At 36.3% G+C, this 15,533-nt stretch overlaps 1 protein-coding gene across 2 annotated transcripts in view; it reads left to right on the top strand.

Annotated features, from left to right (window-relative positions):
- The window catches only part of RNF17 (ring finger protein 17), a 154,422-nt gene that overhangs the window by 76,620 nt on the left and 62,269 nt on the right, over positions 1-15,533 (top strand). For both annotated transcript variants that reach the window (XM_045869116.2, XM_045869115.2), the window contains exons 20-22: positions 6,738-6,965; positions 7,631-7,781; positions 7,937-8,055. In XM_045869116.2, coding sequence (XP_045725072.1) covers positions 6,738-6,965; positions 7,631-7,781; positions 7,937-8,055 — 498 coding nt within the window. The remainder of the gene's footprint in view (positions 1-6,737; positions 6,966-7,630; positions 7,782-7,936; positions 8,056-15,533) is intronic.

The following is a 15,533-nucleotide window of genomic DNA, read 5'->3' as shown; positions in this document are numbered from 1 at the left end:
CCCCCAAAAAAGCAAGATCGATGTTAATTAACTAGAAGAGCGGAAGCCTTTCATGATGTGTACTTATATCCAATCACTACAGTGTGCACTTTAAATACCTTACAATTTTATATGTCAATTATACCCAGTAAGCTGAATTTTTTTTAAATTGGCCATCTAGTGGTAAAGTATGGTCAACATACAGTAGAAGGTAACATTCATGTGTTAAACTGTGAACATGCCCTGAATTTTTCATCAATGTTAATCAATGTTAATCAATGTTAATCAAAAATTAACATCAATGTTAATATCTTTACATATTTAAGCCATATAATCCAGTTGCTTCTATTCTAGCCAAAAGTTAAAGGTACAGTTCTTGGCCATAGAAATTTGTATTTCTTTTGAATGACTCTCTTAGCCAGTCTGGGTAACTAAAGATAGGTGTAATAACATTGAATTCAGAAGCTTTCCATTGCTACAGTTGTGTTTTAATTAAAATCATGAAATATTCTCTTACCTCTCATTTAACGAAACTTTTAAAAAAAATCAAGGCCATATAGCTTTAACTAAGTTTTTTCCAGTTAACATTAATTTTATAAGGCATCAGATTTGGGCATATAATCAAAGATGGATGTTTAGTTTTTTTAACCAAAAAGTATTAAATACATGTATATGTACTATTTCTCTGGAAAGAGTCATAAAATTCAAAATTTTAAATTTTTAACCATGTACATTTATTACCTTCTTAAAAACTAATAACATTTATTTTTTAAAAGTCTATTAATGTACCACTTCACACACACCAAGATGGCTGTAATAAAAAAAAAAAAAAAGAAAATAACATGTGTTGATGAGAATGTAGAGAAATTTGACCCTTGTACATTGTGGGGAGGAATACAAATGGTGAAGTCACTATGGAAAACAGCTTGAAGATTCCTTAAAAACTTAAACAGAATTACCACATGGCCCAGAAATTCCATTGCTGGGTATATACCCAAAAGAATTGAAAACAGGTACTCAAGTACATGTACATATATATTCATAGGTGGAACCACCCTGTTTGTCTATCAACAGTTGGTTAAACAAATTGTGGTAGATAGACATACAATGGAGTATTATTCAACCTTTAAAAAGGAATTAAATTTTGGGGTGCCTGGGTAGCTCAGGTCTAACTCTTGAATTTTGAATCAAGTCACGATCTCAGCGTTGTGAGATTGAGCCCCGAGTTGGTTTCCATGCGGGGTGTGGAGCCTGCTTAAGACTTTTTCTCTCCTCCTCCCTTTGCCTCCCCCAAAATAAATAAAAAATATAAAGGAATTAAATTTTGATATAATATTAATGAACCTTGAAAACTTTATGGTAAGTGAAATAAGCCAAACACAAAAGGTGACATATTGTATGATTCCATTTATATGAAATATCCAAAATAGTTAAATCCACAGAGAATATAGACTGGTGGTTAGTAAGGGTTGAGGGGAGAGGATTATGGGTAGCAATTGCTTTAGGGAGATTTTATTTTGGAGTGATAGAAATGTTTTGGAACTAGATAGAGGTGTAATGGTTGTGCAACACTGTGAATGTACTAAATGCTCTGGATTGTTCACTTTAAAATACTTTTATGTGAATCTCATCACATTTTTAAAAATATTTTTAAGTCCATTAGCTATAGATTCAACTCAAGCCAGAACAATTTTGCAAACAAAGACAAAGTTGGAGGACTTCCACTTCCCAATTTCAGAATTTAATATAAAGCTACAACTACCAAGACAGTGTGGTACTAACATAAAGATAGACATATAGATGAATAAATAGAATTGACAGTTCAGAAGTAAATCCTTATATTTATAATTAATTGACTTTTTAAACAAAGGCAGTTCATTGGAACAAAGGTAGTCTGTTCAACAAGTGGTGCTGTGGCAATTGGATATCCACCAGCAAAAAAAGATGAACATAGCCCTTATCTCACACCATACACAAAGCGCACTCAAAAGGGATTATACTTTTAAGAGCTAAAACAAAATTTCTAGGAGAAACAGGAGGAAATCTTTAGGACTGTAGATTGGGCAAAGATTTCTTAGATATGACACCAGAAGCACAGTTCATAAAAGAAAATTAGTAAGTTGATCCTCATCAAAATTCAAAACCAGTGTATTTTGAAAGATACTATTAAGTAAAGGAAAAACAAATAACAGAGTGGGAGAAAATATTTGCCAGACGTACCCCATAAAGGATTTGTATCTGGAATTCATAGAACTTCTACAACTTAAGAAAACAAATCATTCAACCCCCCAAAAAATGAGCACAAGATATAAGCAAACATTTACCAAAGAAGGTATATAATTGGCTAATAGTACATGAAAAGATGTTTAACATTATTAACCATTAGGGAAATGCAAATTAAAACCACAATGAGATACCATTTCTCACCCACTAGAATAGCTATTACACATAAAACAATTACGGATGTTGGTGAGGATGTGGAGTAACCCTTATTACTGTCAGGGATGTAAATGATATGGCCTCTTTGGAAAATGGTTTGCAAGTTTCTCAAAAAGTTACACATAAAATTACCACACAACCCACCAATTCCACTCCTAGGTATCTATCAGGAGAAATGACAACACATGTTCATACACAGACTTACGAGCAAATATTCATAACATTATTCAGAATAGCCAAAAACTGGAAACTATGTAAATATCCAGTGAGTGGTGAATAGAGAGAATACTATATATTCATATAATTGAATACTATTTAGCCATAAAAAGGAACAAAATACTGACACATCTACATCATGGATAAACCTCAAATTTTAAGCTAAGTAAGAAGAGGTCAGAGACAAGAGACTGTATATTGTATGATTCCATATATATGGTATGCCCAGAAAAGGCAAGTTTATAGATACAAAAAGTTTATTAGGGGTGCCTGGGGCTAGGGATGAGGAAGAGTCATGGTAAATGGACATAGGGGATCTTTCTGGGGAGAGGTGAGAATGTTGTAAAACTGACTTATGATGGTTACACCATTTGGTAAAGTTAACTAAAAATCATTGAACCATACACTTGACATGGGCGAACTTTTTTTTATGGAAAATCTACCTCTATAATAAAGTTTTTAGAAGTCCATTAGCCAGTTTTCCCTTTCTATTGTTTGGTTATATAAGCAAGAGATATTTATATGCCTACTTGTTACATTGTACCAAACGCTATACCCAGTGATGAATAAGGATGGTTTGTGCCTTCAAGGAGCTTAGAGTATGTAGTAGGAAGGAGAGATGGTCCAGCTTACCTTTCAGTGTGATAAGGACTCTGCTAAGGGTAGTCACAGTATTATGGGATTTCTGGAGGGTTTACCACTGGAGATTTCACTTAAACTGAATTCTGTAGTACAACTGGGAGTAAAAGCCTATACACAGGAAAAATATGATATGTTTAGGTATTGTTAGTGCACTCACACAGCTGGTAGACAGGAAAAAAGGTAGTAGTGGCAGGTAAGGTAAGAGATCAAGCTGGAGAGAAATACAGAGACCAGATAATTACAGAACCTTGATCACTGAGAAGTAAAAGTACTTTTCAAACACTTCTGTGTGTTTGAACTGTATCACTTCAGGAAGGAGGGTGAGGGGCTATTGAATGATTTTAAACAGAGGACTGAGAGTAGACTTGGGTTTTGGAAAGCTCTCTGACTGCAAGTCTTAAAAAAAGTGTTAGGCTAGACATGGGTACTGTAGGCTATTGAAGTTACAGTTACTTGGTGATAGAAAAATGGGTAGACTATGAAACATGATGGAGGTGAATATTGCAAGACTTTGCTACTCATTGTAGGTAAGGAAGAGGAGGGGTCAGGATTGACTTTCAGGACCAATGACCATAACCACCTAATATCGGGTGATACTATTCCTTGAGAACAAGGAACAGAAGAGTGGGGAGCAGGTTTTGGGGAAAACAGGTGTGATATCAACTTTGGACATGTGTTTGAGGTGCCTTTGGCATGTTAATGCGGAGGGATATATCTTCACATGGCCAACAACTGTGCAGTGGCCAGAGGACTGTCAGTCACACACTGTAGTGGTTTATTTGCATAGCAACAGAAGCACATGATAAAGAGTGGGAAGCAGGTACAGCAATAGCTAAGGAAATGGATGAGGCGGCGCAGTGGTAAGAAAAGGCCAGACATGTTTATTCTAATTTCTGAATGCTCGTACTTTTGCTCAACAAGGGCAAATCGAGGTTTCATGGGTGAGCCTGAAGGGCCGCCTTTAAGAAAAGGAATTTAGAGTTTTAACTATAGAATTAAATAAGCAAAAGTAATGTTTCCGTAGACTGATAAATCCCAATAACAGATTTTCAAAGTTGACAAATACTACAAACATTACAAAATTCAGACTCATCACAAAATGCTTTCTTATTACATTTTTTATCTGTATACGAACCACCACTTGAAATGCCAGATTTTGTGATATTCCCTATAGAGAGAAAAGTCTTTTCTCTAGTATAGGTGATTGAAATTTATTTATTGGTAATTTTAAAAAGTGTTTTTTCTGATCCATAGCTCAATCATGGCTAATGTTCTATAAATTTCTAAAAATTGTAGTTACTTTTAGGAAAACCTATCCTGTTTCTTTTTTGTGTTTACATATGTAATAATTTAAGGCATTTCAAATTTTGTTGTATAATGATGAATCTTAAAGTTTGGATTAGCAATGTTAATTTATTTCACTTATTAATAAGTGGGCATATGTCTCATCCATACTGGGACATGTTTAAGAGTGAAAGAGAAGCAATATGCCAGAACAACAGGTTTAAACCGGGTGGTGTGGTCACTATACTCATTAAACAGTTTGTCATCAGCACCCTCATTGTAGTGGTTTATTATAACATTTATGTTGGACCCTGTATTTTCATGTTGTGACACTAAGGTGCTGGGAGTATTTCTGGAATCCTTTCCTACACAAAGATGGCTAGCAATAGCTTAACTCTACAGAAAAGTGGCTATCGATCACAAAACTATATTCCACTAAATACAAGCCGAATGTTTCTCCAACTCAGCTTCCCTGTAGTCAACTCAAAGTGCTGTATCCAACACCCAAATGAAAAGAAATGTGAGAGAAGAATGGGGGTAAAGTCTATGACCTTTACTAATTGCAGTTAAAAATGTTTACTTTTGAAAATTTTACCAAAAAAAAATGTTGATTTGCCCCTCCCAAGTTTCCTGTGTAAGTGAGGGATCCTGAAGCTTAAACTCAAGTTTTACTAAAACCACTTCTGGTATTCTGGCAGCCGCAACCAATCTCCTTGCCCTCCAAAACCCAGATCCCTATTTTCTGACCACTGCAGCTAGACCTTTCATTGTTTTCATTGTTATCTATTGCCTGTCCTCAAAATAAACCACGAGCTTCCCTTGATCAGTGCCTGCTCTGATCACCTGAGGAAATGAAAAAAAAAAAATCCCACAAACCAGTCTCTCTACTGGATTCAACTGTATCATACACAGTACCCACCACCCTTTATAAAATAATATCGCCAAAATAATCTGGCTCCTCCCTACCTCAGAGTTCAGGCCATCTTCTATTGCCTTGCTATATCCAACCCTATGTTTTCTTTCAGTTTCTTGAATGTCTAGCTAACTCCTTACTTACTCTTTTAAAATCTCTGTTGAAATGTTACTTAATCAGGCAGACGTTCTCCCAGACTAGATTAAATTTCATTGGCCTATGCCAGATCTTTTCTTTGTAACTCTTGTTCATATAATTTATTCTCATGTATGTAACTATGTGTCTCAGGGTCACTATACTTTAAGCACCATGAGAACAGGAACCCTGCCTACTTTGTCCACTGCCATATCTCTGCATCTAGCATTATGCTTGGTTCACAGTATGTATCCAGTAAATATTAGTTGAATGGCGATGAATCCATGGATCTCTGAAGAGAGACCTGGTTAGGTATTTCACCTGGGAGTTAGCAGCATATAAATATAAACAAGTCCATTAGAATAAATGAGATTATCACTTTCATCACTCATCTCAGTCTCACTTGATGAAAATGCAATTATGAGGATTATCACCTATGAAAAAGAATGTCCAAAAATGTAGATCAGGAACCTGAGACTGAAGAAAAACCAGGAACCAAAGAAAGAACATTTCAAGAAGGAAAAAGTAGCTAGTGCTGAGAATTCAAGTCAAATAAGGACTGAAATTTGTCCATTAGATTTAGCAACAAAAATGTTTAAGTCACCTTGGTTAGCTAAATCTCAAGCTTATTGTGAAAGAAATTTTTTTCTTTATAGAAATAAAGGACATCTAATTATCTGTGGTTTTAGTCTGAACTAATCTGATTTATTAAATATTCTAAACACTTCATTCAATAATTTCTCTCCTTAATACATTTTAATAGTAATTGGTTACCACTTGAACTCTCATTGGCAAATGGATTGATACTTTTTAGTCAGGTTATCAAACAAATTATGAATAATTCTTCTATTGTGAGTACAAAATATCAATGCGAAATGGTGAAATTATAAGCAAACTTGGTATTTTAAACTGTTTTTAAAATAGAAAGTTTGGCTTTTAGGGGGTTTTTTTGTGCTTACTTTGGTAGTATTTAACCCTTTTTTGAAAAAGAAACTAAAACTGCTATTAATACCAAAACTGGGAAGCAGTGAATCATAGCTAAAATTTGTTCATCTCTAGATCTAAGCAAATACAAACATAAGTATTTTACAAACTGCTCTTTTTGCTAATGGGTTTTGTTATTTTCCAGATATACCCTCAAGGATAATTGCAAAAAGCATACTGAAGTATGGGATCCTTCTCCAGAAGAAATTATTTCAAATGAAGTAAACAGCTTAAATCCTGTGTCTGTAAAATCTCTACCTAATGAGAATCTCCAGTCACTTTATAATAAGGAACTGCCTGTACATATCTGTAATGTGATATCTCCTGAGAAGATTTATGTTCAGTGGTTATTAACAGAAAACTTACTTAATAGGTATAACATATAAGGAAAACATATATTACCTATGGGCTTTTTTCTATATTTTTTCCTATAAAGATCTAGAAATCATAAATGTAGAATTTTAAAAGCAAAATTATTTCAGCTAAACAGTTATTTAAAAATAGTTAAAAGTACACAAATAGTGTCTTTACTAGTTATTTTCACTGTATTATTAGAATTAGTCATTCCACGAATACTTATTGGGCACAACCAGTACTCTTGGTAGGTGTTGAGGATATAGTGGTAAAAACATTTACAAGTCTTGACTGTCATGAGGCTTAAATTCTAATAGAGGGAGAGACAATGGACAAATAAAATATTTACTGTAGCAGATGATAAAAAAAAAATAGAGAAAAAGCAGTTGGGGAGGAGGGCAATTTTGGATAATCAGGGAAGACCTCAAGAAGACAGTGACATTTGTAATGGATCCTGAAGAAAGGGAGTAAGCCATGAGGCTATCTGGAGGAAGATAATCTCACACAGAGGGAAGAGCTAGATCAAAGATCCTGCAGTGGAAATATACTTGGGTATTCAAGGAAGAACAAGGTATCCACTTTGGCTGGAGGGGAATGGGTAAGGAGGGACAGTAGAAGACATGTGGTCGGAGAATTATATGTTGTAAGAAAAGATTTGAAAGTTAAATTTTTTTCTTTATATAGTTTAGAAGAAAAGATGGCAGCTGCTTATGAAAACTCAAAGTGGGAACCAGTTAAATGGGAAAATGATATGCACTGTGCTGTTAAGATCCCAGATAAAAATCAGTGGCGAAGAGGCCAGATCATCAGAATGGTTACAGACACATTGGTAGAGGTAAATGAGGAGTTAAAAATAATCATTGTAAAGGTGAATGCATTCAGTATTTTTATCCTGAAATTTTTTTAAGCTAATTTTATTATGCTATTCAGTTTGCAAAATATATTTTGAAATACTGTCTTTCCACAGACTCAAAGTTATTGCTTTCATAGGTCTTGCTGTATGATGTGGGTATTGAACTAGTCGTGAATATTACCTGTTTACGAGAACTTCAAGAAAACCTAAGGACAATGGGAAGATTATCTTTGGAATGCTCTCTTGTTGACATAAGGTAGTTATTTGCTGAATAAATTTTCTCACTATTGAATAATTATAAATCTTTTTCTTTTTGGATGGGTTCTTGTCAGTTTTCATTTTACTAACACTCTGAAATTTCATAAATTAGTTAATTTTGAGGTTTTAAGAAAAGGGAAAGATAAAAATTTGGAGCACATAAATTTTAGTGGTTCTAAGGAATAGAGAGAGGTCAGTATGATTGGTATCTAAGTAGAATTCAAAGTGTTAAATATTAAACTGGAGGGACATAGGCAGATAGAAATAATATGTGTTTCATAAGCTTAGCATTGCATGGAAAGCCAAAAACGTGTAAATTACCAAAAAGTGAATTAAAGAGGATTCTGGGAAAGTGGCATGAAACAGTTTTTGAGTCCAGTAGAATTCTACCATAAACACAGAGCAACTTGGATAGCAAAACTAAAGACAGCACAGTCAGTCTCTACAATAAAAGTAAGCAACTAGGTTTCCCTCTGTAAGCCCCCAGATACAAACAGGTGTGGCACACCATGCCCTCATGGACCCTTACAGTTATCAGCATTTGTGTGGAAGGAAGGCTGACTGAGAATGGTATTTCACTGGAGCATGCAAGCCAGTCTGAGAACAGCAACCAAGACTGAGAAGAGAGTAATGCAAGATGCTCTTCATAGCTGGATGCTAAAGATCTATAATGTGCCACAGTTTCATGGTACTGGAGCCATAGCCATATAACCTTTGGAAGTAAACTGATGCTGTCTTCCATGACTCACACTGAATAGAAACTGTTGGAAATAGAGCCTAATATTAGCAAGTCAGACAATGGGGCAAAGGAAAGAAAAGATGCAGGCAAAAGGAGGGGAGAGGAGCAAGATATCAAAATATGACGCCACATTTTCTGTCATTTTGGTAAAACAACCCTGGAGAATTCTAGAACCATGAAGCTAAGAAAGCAATTGTGATCCACCAGTTCCTTCTAAAAGCACAGGAAATTTTATTTCACTTAAAACATGAGCAAAAGAAAGAATTACAGTCAAATTCTGTACAAACTATTATGAGAAAAAAGAATAAAAAGCCAAATAATACCCCTAAAGGCAATGGACACCCACCAAAAAGGCATGCTCACAAAACAATGAAACTGTACATTTCAAAATGAACTAAAAAATTTAGAAAATTATAGACACTAAAGAACAACATAAAACTATAAAAACTCAGAAATAAGGTTGATTACAGAAAAAGGAAATTTGAAATGAGAAATGACAACACTCAAAGAATTAGAAATAAAAGAAAATTGAAAAATCATCAGAAATACAGACTAAACTAGAAAAAACACAAAAGCAAATACACAATTTTTTTTTTAATTTTTTATTTATTTGCGAGAGAGAGAATGAGAGACAGAGAGCATGAGAGGGGGGAGGGTCAGAGGGAGAAGCAGACCCCCTGCTGAGCAGGGAGCCCGATGTGGGACTTGATCCCGGGACTCCAGGATCATGACCTGAGCCGAAGGCAGTCGCTTAACCAACTGAGCCACCCAGGCGCCCCCACAATAGATAATATCTTAAGAGAAATAGAAGGCAGGGGGTGGCTGGGTGGTTCAGTTGGTTAAGTGTCTACCTTCGGCTCAGGTCGTGATCCCAAGGTCCTAGGATCGAGCTCTGCGTCAGGCTCCCTGCTAAGCAGAAAGCCTGCTTCTCCCTCTCCCTCTGCCTGCCCCTCCCCCTGCTGGCGTGCGCGCGCTCTCTATCAAATAAAATAAATAGAAGACAGAAAGGAGGACAAACTTTTTTTTTAAATTTTATTATGTTAGTCACCATACAATACATCATATGGTTTCACTTATTTGTGGAACATAAGGAATAGCATGGAGGACATTAGGAGAAGGAAGGGAAAAATGAAGGGAGGGAAATCGGAGGGAGATGAACCATGAGAGACTATGGGCTCTGAGGACAAACTTTTAAAATAAAAAAAAGCCAAAAAGCCAAAAGATTAAAACAAAAGATCTCTAAAATAGATCAAGAAAGGCTCAACATATGTGTAATAGGAATCTCAAAGAAGAAAAATAGAACAAAACAATACTAAAAACTACAAGAAAGTGTTCCTAAAATAAAAGACAACTTAAAACTATATATAAAAGGGCACACTGAATGTCTTGGAAAATTAATTCAGGAATGCTGACACTCAGAGATTAGTAAAATTATTAATTTATAAGAGGAAGATCACACTGTCATCACCAACACTTGATGCCAGATGGCAGTGGAGTAACATTTTTATTTTATTTTTTAAAGATTTTATTTATTTATTTGACAGAGACACAGTGAGAGAGGGAACACAAGCAGGGGGAGTGGGAGAGGGAGAAACAGGCTTCCTGCTGAGCAGGGAGCCTGATGTGGGGCTCGATCCCAGGCCCCTAGGATCATGACCTGAGCCGAAGGCAGACGCTTAACGACTGAGCCACCCAGGTGCCCCCGGAGTAACATTTTTAAAATGTCAAAGAGAATGGCAGGGTATGGGTTTTATATCCACCCAAACTGACCTTCAGTTATAAAGACTACAGACAAACTAGAAACCACTCCTGAGGAATCTGTAAGAGAACAAGCTTTAGTTAATCAACAGTACGTGAGAGAGTTTGACTTAAGAACTTGGGCGCCTGGGTGGCTCAGTTGGTTAAGCGACTGCCTTCGGCTCAGGTCATGATCCAGGAGTCCCTGGATCGAGTCCCACATCGGGCTCCCTGCTCGGCAGGGGGTCTGTTTCTCCCTCTGACCCTAACCCTTCTCATGTGCTCTCTCTCATTCTCTCTCTCTCAAATAAATAAATAAAATCTTTAAAAAAAAAAAAAAGAACTGGTGGTGAGTGTTATATTTATTTTACCTAAAGAACAAAGACTAAATGATCATTGTTAGGGAAGCAGTATAGTATGGAAAGTAGATATGGCACAATTTCAAAAAAAATGTAGGGAGATAGAAAGTTAAGTATTTGTGAAAAGTGGAATAAGCTTGCCTTTTGCCTTATTAACTAGGAGTGAGGATTTCCAATAAGATACTGGGCAGAAGTTGCTAACAGTATTGATTTAATACGGGAACTGTGTTAACATTTTATATAAACAAATTAGTAAAACTAGTAAGGAAAATGAAATTATAGTCTCTCAGAAACTTCTTCAAATGACTCTTTTTTTTTTTTTTTAAGAGAGGGAGAGAGGTAGGGAAGGACGGGTGCGGCAGGGCAGAGGGAGAGAGAGAATCTCAAGCAGGTTCCACACCCAGTGCAGAGCTTGACACAGCCAGATTTCACAACCCTGAGATCATGACCTAAGCTGAAATCAAGACTCTTAACTGACTGAGCCACCCAGGCGCTCCTTCTTCAAATGACTTTAAAACATAATAAGCCGTCTGTACATACTTACCAGAATATATCCTAAGGACAAAAAAGTAACTGTCCCCCGCCAAAATCAACCGTTTTTTCATTAATCCCAAAGTTGGTTGTAATGTTACTGAAACTACTGTGTGTGTATTGTGGGATAAGTCAAAATTATAATTATGTATGTAACAGTGAGACCTGGTATGGTTGATACATGATAAAGATGGTAAGATTAAGGTTAATTTACCTTGTACTCCTGATTTGGGGTCAGAATTATAACTAGAAACTCATGTGGTATTTTAATTGTAAAAAATACATGTCTTTTGGGGCACCTGGTTGGATCAGTCATTAAGCATCTGCCATCGGCTCAGGTCATGATCCCAGGATCATGATTCCAGGGTCCTGGGATCGAGCCCCGCATTGGGCTCCTTGCTCGGCATGAAGCCTGCTTCTCCCTCTCCCTCTCCCGCTCCCCCTGCTTGTGTTCCCTCTCTGGCTGTGTCTCTCTCTGTCAAATAAATAAATACAATCTTTAAAAAAAAATACATGTCTTTTAGCCTTATAACATGAAGGACCTAGTAGCAGTGACCTGTGCTGGTGTACAAATTGTGGTCTCCAAATACCATTTCCCAATAAAAGAAATTGGAGCTCTTTGGGACACTATTGATTCCAGATCTTGGACAGGAAATATACAGTATGAACCTAGAATATTGTCATAGCAAAAAACAAAGCTGTAAAAAAAAAAATGTTATGACAAAAGGACTCAGTAGCCAATCTGAATAAACTTCCACTGACCGAATATGAGACAACTTTAGCATCAGTAATAGTTGTGATGTGGTAAAGTATTTGACATATTTAAATCCTTAAGTTCATCAAGTGATTTTAAAAATCTTATTGGTCACCTTCACAGGATTCTAGAGAACTACCTCATTATTCTGAAACTGGTGAATAAGGAAAATGAAAATTTGTCTTGCTTTTCCTATACTATCTATATCTTAGGATAATCAAATAGTTGATAAGGGGAAGTTGTTCTTTGTAAGTATTCCAGCTAACAAAGGAAGAATGATATCATTAGAATTCTGCCATTTTACAACCCTAATAAACTAAGTAGTCAGGGGTGCCTGGGTGGCTCAGTCAGTTAAGTGTCTGCCTTCGGCTTGGGTCATGGTCCCGGGGTCCTGGGATCGAGCCCCCACATCGGGCTCCCTGCTCTGCGGGAAGCCTGCTTCGACCTCTCCCACTCCCCCTGCTTGTGTTCCCTATCTCGCTGTGTCTCTCTGTCAAATAAATAAATAAAATCTTTAAAAAAAAAAACAAAAAAAAAACTAGAGTCTAGACAGTGATTGTCAGTGGCTGCTAATATCACAAAATGAAAATTGGGCATCATGTGCTTCATGATAGAAGTACACAGCACCACCTATGAATAGTATTGCTGAAATAAGTAGAAACCTGAACCTCATCAGTACTGCATACCTAACTATGAATTTAACGGAGATTCAAGGGACAGAGGAACATAGTAAATATCATGGGAATGCAGTCAGCTAAATCCAGTCATGGAAACTGTAGAACAATGACTCAGTTTCTTTAACAAAAAAATCGTAAGGGCTAAAATTCAAAATAATGGTTTGAAACATCAGGAAAACATGAACACTATCTGAATGGTTGACATTAAAGAATTTTTTTTAGGTGTATTGGTACTGTGGTTAGGTTTGTTAAAAAAGACTTTTAGTGAAGTGTAATTGGTGTACAGTTAGTTTTATATTCATTTCAGGTGTACCATATAGCGATTCAATATTTATATACATTACAAAATGGTCACCACAGTAAGTCTACTTACATTTGTTACCATACAAAGTTGTTACAGCCTTTGTCTTATTTATTTTGTAACTGGAAAATTGTACCTCTTAATCTCCTTCACCTATTTCATACACCACCCCTCACCCCTCCCCTCTGGCAGCCACCAGTTTGTTCTCTGTATCTATGAGTCTGTTTGTTTATTCATTTGTTTTGTTTTTTAGACTCCGTATATAAGTGAAATTATATGGTATTTGTCTTTCTCTGTCTGACTTATTTCACTTAGCATAATACCCTCTAGGTCTACCCTTTTTGTTGCAAATGGCAAGATATCATTCTTTTTTTATGGCTGAATAATGTTCCATGGTATGTATATGCCACATCTTTATCCATTCAACTATCAGTGGATACTTGGGTTACTTCCATGTTTTGGCTGTTGTAAATAATGTTGCCCTAAACATAGGGGTGCATATATCTTTTTCAATTAGTGTTTTTGGATTCTTTGAGTAAATGCCTAATAGTGGAATTATTGCATCTTATGGTAATTCTATTTTTAATTTGTTAAGGAACCTCCATATTGTTTTCCACAGTAGCTGCACTAGTTTGCATTCCCACCAACAGTGCACAAGGGTTCCTTTTTCTCCGCATCCTCACCAACACGGTATTCTTTTTTTTTTTTTTAAGATTTTATTTATTCATTTGAGACAGAGAGAGAGAGAGAGAAAGAAAGCATGAGCAGGGAGAGAGGCAGAGGGAGAGGGAGAAGCAGGCTCCTCACTGAGCCAGGAGCCCAATGGGGGGCTCGATCCCAGGACCCTGGGATCATGACCTGAGCCGAAGGCAGACGCTTAACCATCTGAGCCACCCGGGAGCCCCACCAACACGGTATTCTTATGGGGTTTTTTGTATGTTATTTATGCGTTTTATTTTAATTTTTTAAGTTTTTGTTCAACTTCTAGTTAACAGTGTATTATTAGTTTCAGGTGTACAATATAGTGATTCAACACCGCTGCTCATCACAAGTGCTTGTGTTTTTTATTATAGCCATTCTGACAGGTGTGAGGTGATATCTCATTGTGATTTTGATTTGCATTTCTCTGATGATTAGTAATATTTTCATGTCTGTTGACCATCTGGATGTCTTCTTTGGAGAAATGTCTGTTCATGTCTTCGGCCCATTTTTAATTGGATTCTTTGTTTTTTGGGTGTTAAGTTGTATACGTTCTTTATATATTTGGGATGCTAACCCTTTATTGGATATAAGATTTGCAAATAGGGCGCCTGGGTGGCTCAGTTGGTTAAGCGACTGCCTTCGCCTCAGGTCATGATCCTGGAGTTTCTGGATCAAGTCCCACATCAGGCTCCCTGCTTGGCAGGGAGTCTGCTTCTCCCTCTGACCCTCTCCGCTCTCATGTGTTCTCTCTCATTCTCTCTCTCTCAAATAAATAAATAAAATCTTAAAAAAAAAAAAAAAAGATTGGCAAATATCTTCTCCCATTCAGTAGGTTGTCTTTTTGTTTTGTTGGTTGTTTCCGTTGCCATGCAAAAGCTTTTTATTTTGGTGTAGTCCCAGTAGTTTATTTTTGCTTTTGTTTCCCTTGCCTCAGCGTACCTAGAAAAATGTTGCTGTAGCCAATGTCAGAGAAATTACTGCCTGTGTTCTTTGTTAGGATTTTTATGGTTTCAAGTCTAATTTAGGTCATTTTTTCTAAAGAAGACCTACAGATGGGCAATCCACAATAGAATATCACCTCACACATGTTAGAATGGCTATTCTCAAAAAGACAAGAAATAACAAATGTTGGTGAGGATGTAGAGAAAAGGGAAACCTGATGCACTATTGGAATATAAATTGATGCAGTCACTATGGAAAACACTATAGAGGTTTCTCAGAAATTTAACATGGAACTACTATATGATCCAGCAGTTCCACTTGTAGATATTTTTAAAAAAACAAACACTGATTCAAAAAGACATATGCACTGCTGGGTTCATTTCAGCATTATTTACAATAGCCAAGATGTGAAAGCAACCTCACTGTCAACCAATAGATGAATGCATAAAGAAGATGTGTGAGGTGATATCCCATTGTAATGCTGGGTAATGCCCCAGAGTAATGCTGGCCTTGTAGAATGAGTTTGGAAGCATTCCTTCCTTTTTAACTTTTGAAATAGTTTGAGGGTAAGTATTATCCTTTCCTTAAATGTTTGGTATAATTTACCTGTGAGGCCATCTGGTTCTGGACTTTTGTTGGGAGATTTTTTTTTATTGTTATTACTATTTCACTTCCATTACTACCAATTGGTCTGTTCAGATTATCTATTTCTTCCTGATTATGTCTCAGAAGAT

The sequence above is a fragment of the Mirounga angustirostris genome, unplaced genomic scaffold (assembly GCF_029215605.1).
Source record: "Mirounga angustirostris isolate CCGP_5_RB_7025 unplaced genomic scaffold, mMirAng1.0.hap1 SCAF_3, whole genome shotgun sequence".
Taxonomy (NCBI): domain Eukaryota; kingdom Metazoa; phylum Chordata; class Mammalia; order Carnivora; family Phocidae; genus Mirounga; species Mirounga angustirostris.
This window is presented reverse-complemented; position numbering and strand designations above follow the sequence as displayed.